A 14,000-nucleotide genomic window follows, 5' to 3' on the forward strand; every position below is an offset into this window, starting at 1 on the left:
ATTATCCACAGTAGGTTACAGAGTTCTTTAAGCGGCATATTGTATGACAAGGTCAGTTGTATTTTATAGTAAATATTCTAGAAGGTATATTTTAAGATGTCAATATTACACAATATTGTATAAATACACATTTTCTACTCCTAACCTAACTACTGTGATATATGACAAGATGTAGTAAAAAATGTTTAAAATAACCAAATATCTATTATAGGGCGATGCAAAATAATGGCTGAATAAAATATGAGGATGATGTTTCAAAGGTACTTTTATTTTTAGTAAATGATGCTCTTTGTCTGGTCACAAGGTGTGATGCAGAAAATATACAAGAAAATAAATAAAACTCAAACAGGCCTCAAACCTTTTTCTGGATCGTAATTTGGGGCAAAACAACCGACATTTTCTTCTGATAGACTTAAAATTGTTCTGTGGTTCCCTTTTCAAATCATGTCAGCAGCTAAAACCAGGCAAACCCCGTAAAGGCTGAAATACAGTACTTGTAGTAATATAAAGCAAATAGAAAAGCAGTGATTTAAAAATAACCAGTTGTGCACTCCACATGATTTTCTTTTTAATATAGTCTGTTTGAGACAAAAGAAACAGGCTTTCTGCGGCTTGCATCTGTTTTGGTGAATATAAATGGCTATGAGTAAAAATCACATGTTCATAATACTATTAGATGTGATGACAAAAATGTACATGATTAACTCCATTTTCACCAGAAAGAAACAGTAAGTGGTCCGAAATCTCTCTTTATTGTTCTCTCTCCAAACCGTCTCCAAGAAGATCCAAAGGAAAGCCTCTTAACGTATCAAAAACCACCCAGTGCATAAAAGGCACCGTTCAACCCTGTGACCCTTTCACAGAACAGGACAGGAGTGCCATCAGAGAGTTACCATGCTAAAATAAGTACACTATATTACACACATACACAGATATTTCATGACCAAAGTCTCCTCTTTAGCACTCATCTCATCTTTTCATTCACTGTAAACATCAAAATCATCCAAATAAAGGAATGTGATAATGGAGCAATGTGATGCCTGCTGTTCAGTAGAGTCACATTCTGATCCTCTCTTTTGTAGGTGGAGCAAAATGAACAAAGATAAAAACCATTAAACAAACAAAAGAGCCAAAAACGGAGGCCGCTACATCCTGGGCTCAGCAGAGTCGTGCGCCGTAGCCAAATGTCTGTTTAATGGCGTGGCAGTAGTACCTCTGCCAGCCATCTCGTGTTCGTTCCTCTTCACTCTCAGGAACCGCCCGACACTCAATCTTTAACTCTGTCTCGTTACCCTTGTCTGTGAAAGTCAATGTCACCATCGCATAGTGCTCTGAAATAAAAAGGAAAGGACCGACAGTGACGGTAAACAACGAGCAGAGATAATCGGCTAGATGTTTCTCAAAGTCAGCTGTCAGACAGTAAACGAGAGCTGGTAAATACAATATTTATAATGGGGCATGCATCAAAAAATATTTTTTGTGATATCAGACCACATACGTAATTTATTCTTCTTCTGCCATATAGTGAACTATACTACCATTTAAAGGTTTCTGGTCTAAGAGATTTAGGTTTAAGATTTAAAAAAAAAAAATGTGCTTATGCTCTCACTTAAAGGGTTAGTTCACCCAAAAATGAAAATTCTGTCATTAATTACTCACCCTCGTGTTGTTCCAAACCCGTAAGACCTTCATTCATCTTCAGAACACAATTTAAGATATTTTTGATGAAATCTGAGGGCTCTCTGACCCTCCCATAGACAGCAAGGTAACTACCATGTTCAAGGTCCAGAAAAGTACCAAGATGATCGACAAAGTAGTCCGTGTGACATCAGTGGTTCAACTGTAAAGTTACGAAGCTACGAGAATACGCGCGCCTTCACGACAGTATCATGACACGAGCGTGTGGCGGTGCCGGCACTGACCCAGATCCGGCGTGATGACGTCATCTGGGGTCAGTGCCGCCACATGCTCACGCCATGATACTGTCGTGAACGCGCACGTATTCTCGTAGCTTCGTAACATACGGACTACTTTGTCGATCATCTTGGTACTTTTCTGGACCTTGAACGTGGTAGTTACCTTGCTGTCTATGGGAGGGTCAGAGAGCCCTCAGATTTCATCAAAAATATCTTAAATTGTGTTCCGAAGATGAACGAAGGTCTTACAGGTTTGGAACAACACGAGGGTGAGTAATTAATGACAGAATTTTCATTTTTGGGTGAACTAACCATTTATGGCCTTTTCACACTGAATGCGAAAATTTGGCGCAAATGTTCTGTGCTATGGCGCTTTTGAATCGAAACAATAGATCCCTATGTAGCTATTCACACCAGGCATGATCATTCGCGGTGAGAAAAAGCAAGAATTTTTTTTCCGCCCTGTGTGTCGTTTTTTCCCCCGTCAATGAAACAGCCATCCAATCAGATTTGAGCTTAGATCACGTGCCCGAAGCAGCTGCTGTTGCACAAAAGGGTGAGAGTGGTGGCACGGTTTTGAAAACCAGGTTTTAAACAAACACAGAAGAAGAGTATTTTAAGAGAGAAGAGGATGCGTTCTTATTATCAATAGTATCTGGTTATCATTGTTCTTTATACACAGCATAATTTCTATTAATTCTCCACTGACTTATGTGAAGAGCACTGTCCGTTTTCTTCCACGCTTGTGAGTGTTACGAGTCAGAGCATGTTCACTCAAGATCTGTCAATTATGGGATAATATCTCCTGCCTTTCTGTATGAAAAAATGAGAGAAACATTTTTCTACACATGAAATATGAAAGCAAATAGACACATATATACCATATATTTTCTGTATGGGTTTTAATGCAGCGCATGGTATTTTTATAACAATAAAGGATATTTCTGACAAATTATAGGCAGGTGTAGTGTTCAATCCATTATAAAATATACAAAGAGTGCATGTCTGCCTATTATAGAATAAAAATCCACTTTAGATCACAATCGGAAGTTCTTACAAGTACTCGATTATGGTTTAAAGTTGGGTTTAACCAAAAACATTAATAATCACATAAGTTGTAAGTTTAAAGTGTAGCTTGATGCTAATTGTAACTGTAATTATATTTTAAGATGTATTTTGGTAAGCATTATAGATAGTTTGTATTTCTGGTGTAGAACCAAACTTTATTTGAGCTACGGAAAGGGACTATATAAATACAATTTCTTCCTCTATTTATCTTAATTTAATGCTGTATATTGAGCAGCAGACAAAGTTCTCCCAGGTATCTCCCATATGAGATACATATCTGAGGAAAAATGCATTATTGGTCAGCGCCACCTAGTGTGTAGGTGTGAGTTAGCAGAAAGAGAACAATGGTTTCACACTCGGTGTGAAAGCACAGTTCGTCGGTGATTCGCCTCGCTTTTTCACATCGCGCTAAGTGTGAAACAGCCTTTAGGCTGCATTTATTTGATAAAAAAATACAGTAAAAACAGTAATATTGTGAAATATTATTACTATTTAAATATTCAATTTATAGCAAACAACGTAGATATAACACACACTAAACAAATATATCTAATTGCAAAACTTGCAAATGCCAGTGTGGTCACTCAATTGTCTGCAGGGTGAGCAAATTTCTCTTACCACAAGGCCATGAGTTGAACCTCCACTTCATGACTATCTTCTGCTCAGGAACCTGTCAAACCCATAGCACATGGTTTCAAAAATCTAATCATAATTCATAAGTCATCACTCTCGATCATCACTGAAAGTATTTTTAGCCGAGCTGCTGATTTAAAGGACAGCGTCTCCTGTCATCATGCTTTATGTGATTTGAATCCGAGATCTCACCAGCTCCTGGAACTCTCCGTTCACGTTTCCGTCCAACAGGCGAAACTTTCCACCCTTTTCAGCCTCAACCACAGCACTGCTGCGTGTGAAAGCCTGCACCGTCTGTAACACACAATTTGTCATTCCTCTCAAACAAATGTAATCACTAATGAGAAATTATCTGCTCATTAAATAATAAAAGCCCAGGGAGTCGGTGGCTGTCAGCTGTGGTGGCGGCAAAAGACTCACCTCCTGATTGAGAAAGACCCTGTAAAGGTCTTCTGGTGAGGTGAGGAAGGTGTCTTTTAATGAGAACTTGCAGGTGGGGATTTTTACCCCTGTGTTGGGAGGAGCAGGGCTACATGAGCCAATCTGAAAACACAAACAAAAGTTTAAACTGAAGCTGCCCTGCAGGACTTTGGCCTCTCTATCACCATCTGTGGTTGAAAATAAAACTGCATTTTACTTGCAGATGTTTTGAGGAATCACAATGGTTTCATTTAATCACCACATCGGAGTAGATCTGTCATGATACATCAAGCTCCACTGAAACATTTTCAACAAAGCATATATTAAGGTGACCAGATTTATTGGAGGGTTGCCACTAAGAACTGTCCATGTTACATGCCAGCTAGTCGACGAAGTAAAATTCTGCACAACAACACTATTTATTGTAGATTTCAAGCCAACCACGATATAGAAGCTGGAGCTTGTTTTCTGTATTTACAGATATGACACAAACACATAAGAATGAATGACATAAGCCTGACATTTTCCCACAAAATCCAACCCAGCTGCTCAAAACAAATCATTATCAGGCTTACAATGATCGGGATTGAATCAGGATAAAGCAATAATATGAATTTGAACACTAAACATTTTTTTTTGTATTAGCTCAATAATAAATACTTCAGTAGCAAAGCTTTAATAACATTTTTAACATATTTAAATTATTGTTTTCAATACATCATGACATGATTTGTCCATAAACTGTGGCTTTAAAACATGGATATATACATGTCCTAAAATTCACATTTTCACATTGCGTTATATAACAGAATATAACAAAGGCAGTGAAAGACAGCACTGATAATATAACAGCAATAGATTTAATGTTCAAAATTAGAGCTTACTTCAGACTCACCAAAAATTACATCCACTAATGTCAATCAATTAGTTAGACATAAATTTAAAGGATTTAACGATGAGAGCCGGTTGAAAATCTATTAAAATATGTGACAATTCAAATCGGTTGAGATGCCAAACAATTCGCGAAACAATTGGAGTAGGAGTTTATATGAATGTATATCTGTATAAGTTTACGTGGTATTTTTTTTTTTTCATCTTGCCTCTGAACGATGCGTATTAAAGTAGTGTTCATAAGTGCAGCTCTGCTTTGTTTACAGCAGTAACCCAGGAAACACTACATCATTGCTGTTCATAAGCACCACCTGCTGGCAGAGAGTGAATTTGCGTCTCATTCAGTTCATCTACTGTTTTGTTCAGATGTTGTTCAGTTTTATGTAGCATAGTTTCACAAAACTAAAGTCAGACCATTCTGTTTTTGCTTCAAATTTTGAAATTATACAGTCTAATTTAGATTAAAAACTGCTCATAGGGCTGTGACGGTATCGCAGCAAATTATGTGAACAATAATAAAATAAAATTACATTTATTTCAACTTTGTTTTTTCGATATCTTTTGAGTTTAATAGGAATTATGGAACAGTTTTTAATAATTTAACAGCAAATTATCATTAATATTATTTAACTTAAGGCTACATTTATAACAACATTTTTAAAAGTGGAACATAAAAGTGTTTGAATCTGATTTGGGTTTTTCAAAGTGCAACACAAGGGAACATCAGGAACATCATTGTTAAACTACTGGGTGAATACTACTGGGTTTAAGTGAATCGGCAAGTCCTGCTGCTTTATTTTTCGGTCTTCAAGTTTCTTGCCAGGAAAACCAACATGTTCACTTTGTCTGGTTTCAGCGAAGATCTTAACGGAGTGACAATGTTGCCTTCCGCACTGAATATACGCTCCGAGGGAGCGCTCGTAGCGCATATAGTCATATATTTTCTGGCAACTTTCGAAAGAAGAGGGAATCGAGCCTGATTATCCCGCCACCAGGCAAGCGGATCAGAGTGCAGATCGAGGGCTTCCTCCTGCAAATACCTTGCAACTTCAGTGTCTGCACGGATTCTTTTTGGGACCGGATTGGAGGACTGTGCTTTTCTCTTTCCAAGCAGGTCTGCAAGATTCTTTTTTTTTTCTGGAGGAGATGGTGCACTTCCTTCTTCTCCCTCTCCAGCCTATATCTATAGTCAAGTCGTGATGATTTGAGAAGGCTAAACTGATCAAGCATATGCTCACTGTCTGCCGCTGGCCGCTTGGTCATTACTTTAAATGCGTAACGTTAATTAGGCTATGTGAGTACTGCTCATGTCTGAAAATAATATATGAAAAACAAAATTATTTTACATAAAAACATTAGGCTATAGCTTAAATTTATTTAGTAAATTTTTAAATTAATGTAAAAACTAAAATGAATTGTAAAACTGAAAGTATTTTTTTTTTAATTGTGTTCAGCATGGTGGGCCGCATTTGAATTCGTGACGGGCCGCATGCGGCCCAAGCCCGTGCAGGGCTCTAATCCCTGTTGTTTTCATCTGTGAGCATGCTATTGATATATGCATTTTACCATTTTGTTGAGTTTAAAACGTGTGACACATTCGTTCTGCTCTCACTGTTCATTCGTGCAGAAAAAAAGAGTGAGAAAATCTAATCGTGAAATCAAAATCGTAAATCACTACATCCCTAGTAAATTTAAAAATGACATTAAAAGAGAAAAGGTGCTTCGATATTCATGCTTTGATATTATGTATTTAAAACAAACTCATCCATGTGGCATAAGTATTCAAATATTATTGGGGCCACTGGATAACAAACAAATCAATTTATTCATAGTAGCATTTAGAAGTATAATTTATAGCTCACCTGAGTTTTGTTTGACTTGGTTGTTGCTTGCGCTTTCTGCTGTTTCGTCACGCCATTGGCTGTTGGCAGGATCATACCCTGTGTGAACTCTACAACAGATAATAACAGATTATAACAATCCACATCCAACAGACAATGCAGTAGCAGCAATGCTATCATATGCATGGTGCTGGTTTTGGCGTCTCAGTGAGACTTACCTGTTTTGAGGAAGTCCACGTAACTGGCCAGCGCCGTGCGGATTTTTTTGACTCCCTCGCTCCTCATCACAGAAAGCAGCTCCGTCTCGGGCTCATCTTTACAAAGACTCACACTGATCTGCGAGTGACCCCAAAAAAATACTCAGACTCAACATCATCACTTACATAGTAGATTTACTCAGCATAGCTACTCAATTCATCAACAAATTACATCTGTTTTAGATACTTTAGATCGGTGGTTCTGAACCTTTTTGTCTCCAAGCCAAGATTTTTTAAAGGCCCCATGACTTTCCAGTTCTGTGTGATTTACTGGATAAGGATTTAGATAAAATATTCAGAATTTCTACCTGACAAAACATTTTAGAGTTTGGCATAACTAGAAACATGTATATTCATTATAAAAATACTCATTAAGTTGAAAGATGTTAACAATACATGAATTATCCAGGTCTAGAAATCATACTTTTAAAATGAGGCTTCCTCATATATCCAGGTTTCCAACACTGTGGAAATAACAGTTATTCAATATTCAGTATTCAATATTCAGTAATAACAGTTAAAACAAAAAAATGAATCAAAATTAGAAACATCTTGATTTTTAGTTTTGTCGTCTCATTTTAAATCCTTTTAAGGCATCTTGAGGCCTTAGTCTGGTGAAGGCACAGTATGTAAAAATACAAAACATTTTTTGTTTAACTTACATCAAGGTCGTCCATGTCATTTTCATCCGAAAGGTTTGGAACTTCAATATTCCCCTTGTATTTGATGCCTGATTTTGATGTCCCTATATGAACAGACAGCCCAAATCATGTACATAGTTTATAAAGCCACCAAACGTAAATAAATTATACAGTTAAACATTAAATTGGCCATATTAATCTTTTGATCCAAATCGCTTTCCCCACCTTTCCAGGCGGCCTTCAGATTCCACTCATAGAAGAATATAAGCTTCCCTTTGCGGTTATTGATGGATGCTTCTCCCTCCACCTTGCTGACCTCTGTGATCTCACACTTGCCTTCTTCACTCTCCACTTGCAACCCCATGAGCAGCTCCTCCAGCTTCTCTGATGACCAGTTTGTGGCGTCCCTCTCGGTCCTAATAATACAAGGCAAGGCATATGCATTGATATTACGCCATTATTTTTGCAGAATTCAGCACTAAAGGATTTTTCTTCTGGCCCAGTGGTTTGTACTTGCCCTACCAAAATTGACATTTACTCTGCTAAAAAATAAAATAATCAGTGGTGTAATGTAATGAAGCAGTAATACTTCGTTATTTTGGGAGTATCTGTACTTTACTTGAGTTTTTATATTTCAGCCAACTTTTACTTTTACTCCACTACATTTACTAATTAAAATGTATACTTTTACTCCGATAAATTTCCCCGAAGCATATTCGTTACTTACTACAAAATAGTCAGAAGTCAGAAGAACACGGACTGCAGGAAAGCAGGTTTGACGAATCAGTGGTCTGGCGTCTGCAAGTTAGACTCCTAAAAACACCTTTGCTCATGTGCAAACCAGTCTATGGTGCAAACAAGTGCGCTCACAACAATGATTCATTTTCCACTCAAGTCGAGTCTGAGGTGTGCGATATACAGTATATCTGCAATAATATGGTAAGTGTTGTTGTAATGATGTGCGATCGGACATTATCAAGTAGGCTATATCACCAAATCACACACAGAGTGCATGCACGTGATTTATTAGTCTATTAAAACTCAAAATTCCAGGCATTCTAAATTGTAGACGGCAAAAATGCTTCTGTATGCTTTTTATTCTGAATGAATCAGTCGTTTGAATGAATCGGTTGAATCTCAAAGACTCACTCATTAACAGTCGCTTGCTGTCACCTACTGGCGGTTTTAATTTCACATTTCGACTATCTTTTATGTTTTAAAATCATTTCAAATAACAGTATTCAGCGTTTTATGTTAAAAACAAAACATTATTTATTCATCTGTAACTGCAGGTTAAATGCATCCATGTCCCCCCTGAGATATATTAAACTGTGTAAATACATCTAAATATCACTTCAGATGCAGAATCCAGAAATGTTTTCTTATGTTGGAATGAAAGAAACTAATGGCGCTTTTCCACTGCATGGTACGGCACGGTACGGCTCGGGACGGTTCACTTTTTGGGGGTTTTCCACTGGGTACAGTACCTGGTACAATGAAAGACACTAAGTACCGGATGAAGTGCTTCTTATTCTTACCCAATAATACAAAATGGAAGAAAGAGTTTACTTGTACTTTTACTTTCAATACTTTTAAGATACATTTAAGATTTATAAAATACTTTTTGTACTTAAGTACAATAAATATCACATACTTGAAGACTTTTACTCAAGTAATATTCTAAATGGTGACTTCAACTTATACCAAAAATCATTTTCTGGTAGGATATCTGTACTTTTACTTGAGTATGGCTTTCAGGTACTTTATGCACCACTGAAAATAATAATAATAAAACATTTGACCCATATAACCTTGTATTCTACTAAAAGATTTTTATGACACCAAAACTTTAGATACTCGCAAATTTTCTGAATCGTCTATTACAATTTCGATATCACAGCGAAAATATTAGTCTAACTACTATAAAATGTAAAGATCAACAACAGTCAGTAATAAAATAGAACAAATTACAAGCAATAGGACAAATAAATACAACAGCAAAAATAAAACTGTCTGTCAAATAGTGCATGTGCACCGAATTGAGCTTATTATGATTGAATGGTTTCAAATTGCAAAAAAATTTTTAATTCTCAAGACCTAAAAAGACATGCAAATGCTAAACTTTTGTGACGATGCAACAATGTCAACTGAATAAACAATAAATAACACAAATTCTATACAGATCGTTGATGACGATTTCCATTTGTCAGGCATCAGTCTTTCAAATGAACCACCTAAATTATTATTAGGCTATAATAATTAGTATACAAATGTCTCCACGATTACATAAATGTACTGAGATTAGAATGCAATTCAATTGGGAAACTGAATGAGCAATACCTTGTTCATTCAATTTAGTAAAGGAAAAATACTCTTCCAGGCCTGTATCCAAAAAAGTAATATTCACTGTCTTTATTTCCAGGTTTTCCCAAGTCACAACCCTGACAATTGCTCTCGACAAACCATAGATTTATGTGACTGTCTTGCTGAATGATATTTCTTAATAGGTTCATGTTTGAAACTAGATTTTAAAGTATTTGTTGACAACTCTAAAAACCCATTTAACTAATGGATGGAGATACTACCAAACACATAATGGTAAGAAATGCTTCAGCTAACCCTTCAGTAACCCTAAAATGCTTCAGCATGGCATGAATAAACTTGTGACGACGCTTAACGGAACACTAACTTTAGCCGGACACCACCATTTCACTTTATAAATAAAATAACCCCCAAAACAACAACAGCTTGAGCTATCTCGGTCGCAGCGAGCTGTCCCGTTGTCCTTATTATATTTTCTTCGGTCGAGTCTTCATGAGACAACAGATTTCAAGAGGACAGCTCGGGTCAGAGGCGAGTGTGCTTTAGCATTTTAGCATCAAGATGGCTTGAGTGAGTGAGTGGATGTGCCGGTGACTCTCACCAGTGCCAGTTGTTGACATTTGTAGCATCCGCTCTCTCCTCCACGATCCAGCGAGGGTCTCCTTCTCCCCACTTCGCCATAATGATTTAATACAGATATTCTGCTTTAAATGAATGAAGCTGTTGGTTGTGACAGAAATGTGTCCGCCACGCGTGAACTCTCGCTTCTGGAACCCTCTCGACTGCTGCCTCTGGTTTTGTTGCTCGTAGAAATTACTGAAAACGGAAGTGAGTCGCGCTCAAAGCTCTCCGTGCTAAACTCTGGCCGCTTGGAGAAGATTCCGCACGAAGAAGAAGAAGAAGATTCCGCACGAACCTGTTACACGTGAGATGCCAAACAATTCTGTGTAGCTCCATACAAAACAACAGAAATTTGGCGTAGATGTAGTTCTGTTTGTTGGTATTACTAAAAGTTTTTTTTGTTTGTTTGTTTTTGGACATGAACCGTAGCAGTGACATTTGTTCTTGGAAATACAGTACCTTGTAGTACCACGTAAAGTATGAAAGAATTTAGCTGACTTTTGAAATGTATTATGCAGAATGGCAATGTAAAATGATATGTAAGTGGCAGATTACTTTGTTTTTGCAATGGCGTCAGCATAAAAATGCGAAAAAAGTTCTTTGTAACGAGATTTAAAACATGAGATTCTTCAGCAATAATTTAATTTTAGTTTTGAAGCAAGTTTTAAATAAAAAAAAAACTATTTATTAAGTGTGTGTGTGTGTGTGTGTGTGTGTGTTTTAAAGAAACAAAAGACATTACATGCTGGTTAACACATTTGTCTTTACCATTTACAAAAATTAATTATTACCAACGGATTACAATTTAAACATCCAGTCAGGATTGCGTGTTGGTTCAAGCAACTAGACTGAGAGCAACAACACTTTACATGTGTGGTAGTCTCTTGAACTGTAGATGATTTTTCAGCATTCATTGCAATGTGTTTGTGACACTGAGATCATTTACCCTAAGCTGTTTTCCTCTGCACAAAGGCACAATGAAGCTCCTGATTGTGGCTGCACTTTTTGGACTGTGTCTTGCCCAGCACAACCCAAACTCTAAACATAATAGGACCTCCATTGTTCATCTGTTTGAGTGGCGGTGGGCAGATATAGCTGAAGAATGTGAGAGATACCTGGCACCAAATGGCTACGGAGGAGTTCAGGTATGTTTACAATGCTTATTGATTCCAGCACAAATTCGCCTGCACTGAACGGAATGATAAATGTGATGTTTTGAAACTTCCTGAGCTTTCAGATTAGATATGTACAGAAGGTTTTGAATTATAAAGGATTATAACAAATGTGAAAACCTATAAAAATTACAGTTCGTTGTTGTGTTTAATTTTACAGATCTCTCCCCCCAGCGAGAGCATTCTAGTGACCAATCCTTGGCACCCTTGGTGGCAGAGGTATCAACCAATCAGCTACAACTTGTGCTCCAGATCAGGAATTGAGGAAGAGCTGAAGGACATGATCACACGCTGTAATAATGTTGGGGTAACACAAAACTAAAGCTCATAGCATCGTACCTCAAAAACAGTCAAATGATGATGCTTCAATGCAATTGATAACTATGCAGCATCTCCTTTTGTGCTACTGTGCCGTCATGTAGGTGAACATATATGTGGATGCAGTGATTAATCACATGTGTGGAGCCGCTGGTGGAGAGGGCACTCACTCCAGCTGTGGATCATACTTCAAAGCCAACAAGGAGGGCTTCCCCTCTGTTCCCTACTCATCATGGGACTTCAATGATGACAAATGTAAAACTGCCAAAGAAGAGATTGAAAACTACAATGATATTTTCCAGGTTCTTGTTTGCAGCAGTGTTTTTAACTCTTCTGTGTAAATACTTCAAGACATGTTCTTGTTGTTGACTCCATCTTGTTGATTTGGTGTTGACAGGTCAGGGACTGTCGCTTGGTGGGTCTACTGGATTTGGCCCTGGAGAAGGACTATGTTAGAGGAAAAGTAGCTGAATATCTGAACAAACTGATTGACCTGGGTGTGGCTGGATTCAGAGTTGATGCTTGTAAGCACATGTGGCCTGGTGACCTTACTAACATCTACGGCAGACTCAAGACTCTCAATACCACTTGGTTTTCTCCAGGCACCAAGCCCTTCATTTATCAAGAGGTATCAGCATCCCATCAAGACCAGAGTTACTTAAAATGGTTGTTGAAAACATTTAACACAAATGCCTTTTTTTCAGGTGATCGACTTGGGTGGGGAGCCCATTAAAGCCAGTGAATATTTTGAACTGGGAAGAGTGACAGAATTCAAGTACAGTGCGAAACTGGGCACAGTCATTCGTAAATGGGACAAAGAAAAGCTAAGCTATCTCAAGTATGCAACAGTAACTTATATTATGACACAGCTCTCTGGAAAACTTGATTCTGATTGGTCAAATGCAGCATTGAGTAGCCATATATTCCTGTATATATGCTTGTTTTAATCTGCATTTGTACTTAAAATCATGCTCAACAAAGTTTTGGCTTCTAAGAGTTATTGAAAGAGTTGTAAACCGTGTTTTGTTTTAGGAACTGGGGAGAGGGTTGGGGTTTCATGCCTTCTGATAGAGCTGTGGTGTTTGTGGACAATCATGATAATCAGAGAGGTCACGGTGCTGGTGGAGCGTCTGTTCTGACATTCTGGGACTCTAGGTAAGATATTTTGCTGAAGAACTATGACTATTCCTACTGTGAGTGGAATGTTTTACATTGTGAATTTTGCAGGCTTTATAAGATCGCTACAGGACTCATGTTGGCTCATCCATACGGTGTGACCACAGTCATGTCTAGCTACCGCTGGGATCGACATTTTGTGAATGGAAAGGTAAACGCTTTCACATAAAATAACGATTACATTGAAGTCTTATAGTTGGTTAAACCCAAATGCTTGACATTATATGAATGAATAGTGGTATATTAATAGTAGGGCTAATGTGATTATTAGGGGTATGTGATTGCAAGTAGCAATGAAAAGTTAATTCTGCACTAAGCTGATCTAATAATTAATGTTTGTTAAAAATGTTATAGATTTATGTAGAAAATGAGAATCATTAAAAATTCATCACCAAATATATTTTGAGACAACTTTCTTGTTAATGTTCAGTTTTGTTCAAGGTAATTAAATCAACAGTTTATTTGTTTGTTTGTTTTGAGGAAGAATGTGTAAAAGTATGGTACTTGGGGTAAAACACACCCCTGTTTTTGGAGCTAAAGGCACAATAATTGATGTGATCATAAATAGCTGACTTCCATGACAAGATGGGCCCTCCAAATGCACCAGTGTTAATTTTGACCGCAAATTTTGATTTGGTTTTAGTCATAGTCTTTTGGCTAAAATGCCATTTAGTTTTAGTCATATTTTAGTCATCTGAATTGTTTTTAGTTTTAGTTTTTATAT

At 37.3% G+C, this 14,000-nt stretch overlaps 2 protein-coding genes across 6 annotated transcripts in view; one reads left to right on the forward strand and one right to left on the reverse strand.

Annotated features, from left to right (window-relative positions):
- Positions 1-733: 733 nt before the first annotated feature.
- ahsa1b (AHA1, activator of heat shock protein ATPase homolog 1b) lies at positions 734-10,694 on the reverse strand. 2 transcript variants are annotated; one of them, XR_001631455.1, is made up of 10 exons: positions 10,591-10,694; positions 7,893-8,083; positions 7,689-7,771; positions 6,988-7,105; positions 6,791-6,879; positions 4,038-4,160; positions 3,810-3,911; positions 3,603-3,654; positions 2,626-2,729; positions 1,257-1,331 (listed from the first exon to the last, which is right to left on the reverse strand). XR_001631455.1 is itself a non-coding variant. In XM_016455024.1 (9 exons), the coding sequence occupies exons 1-9, from the start codon at positions 10,668-10,670 to the stop codon at positions 1,159-1,161; spliced, it is 1,011 nt and encodes a 336-aa protein (XP_016310510.1). In that variant the 5' UTR covers positions 10,671-10,694; the 3' UTR covers positions 734-1,158. The 2 variants fall into 2 exon arrangements, 1 of the variants encoding a protein (XP_016310510.1); XM_016455024.1 differs by lacking the exon at positions 2,626-2,729 and having other exon boundaries at positions 734-1,331.
- A 157-nt stretch (positions 10,695-10,851) lies between these two features.
- Positions 10,852-14,000, forward strand: part of LOC107664453 (pancreatic alpha-amylase-like) — a 7,761-nt gene continuing 4,612 nt past the window's right edge. Inside the window, exons 1-8 of one of the 4 annotated variants that reach the window (XM_016455021.1) lie at positions 10,852-10,914; positions 11,583-11,755; positions 11,943-12,089; positions 12,205-12,402; positions 12,498-12,728; positions 12,805-12,938; positions 13,133-13,255; positions 13,328-13,427. In XM_016455021.1, coding sequence (XP_016310507.1) covers positions 11,588-11,755; positions 11,943-12,089; positions 12,205-12,402; positions 12,498-12,728; positions 12,805-12,938; positions 13,133-13,255; positions 13,328-13,427 — 1,101 coding nt within the window. In that variant the 5' untranslated portion in view covers positions 10,852-10,914; positions 11,583-11,587. The other 3 variants (XM_016455022.1, XM_016455023.1, XM_016455020.1) reach the window with 3 other exon arrangements.

Source organism: Sinocyclocheilus anshuiensis, unplaced genomic scaffold, assembly GCF_001515605.1.
Source record: "Sinocyclocheilus anshuiensis isolate Anshui unplaced genomic scaffold, SAMN03320099.WGS_v1.1 scaffold167, whole genome shotgun sequence".
Classification (NCBI taxonomy): domain Eukaryota; kingdom Metazoa; phylum Chordata; class Actinopteri; order Cypriniformes; family Cyprinidae; genus Sinocyclocheilus; species Sinocyclocheilus anshuiensis.

What these genes read in the sequence shown, in the direction of transcription:
- ahsa1b (XM_016455024.1), bottom strand. Translation starts at nt 10,670, where the DNA reads ATGGCGAAGTGGGGAGAAGGAGACCCTCGCTGGATCGTGGAGGAGAGA. An exon ending in TCTGAAGGCCGCCTGGAAAG is followed by an intron (nt 7,772 to 7,892) that starts GTGGGGAAAGCG and finishes CTGTTCATATAG; the next exon opens with GGACATCAAAATCAGGCATC. An exon ending in ACGGAGAGTTCCAGGAGCTG is followed by an intron (nt 3,655 to 3,809) that starts GTGAGATCTCGG and finishes TGGGTTTGACAG; the next exon opens with GTTCCTGAGCAGAAGATAGT.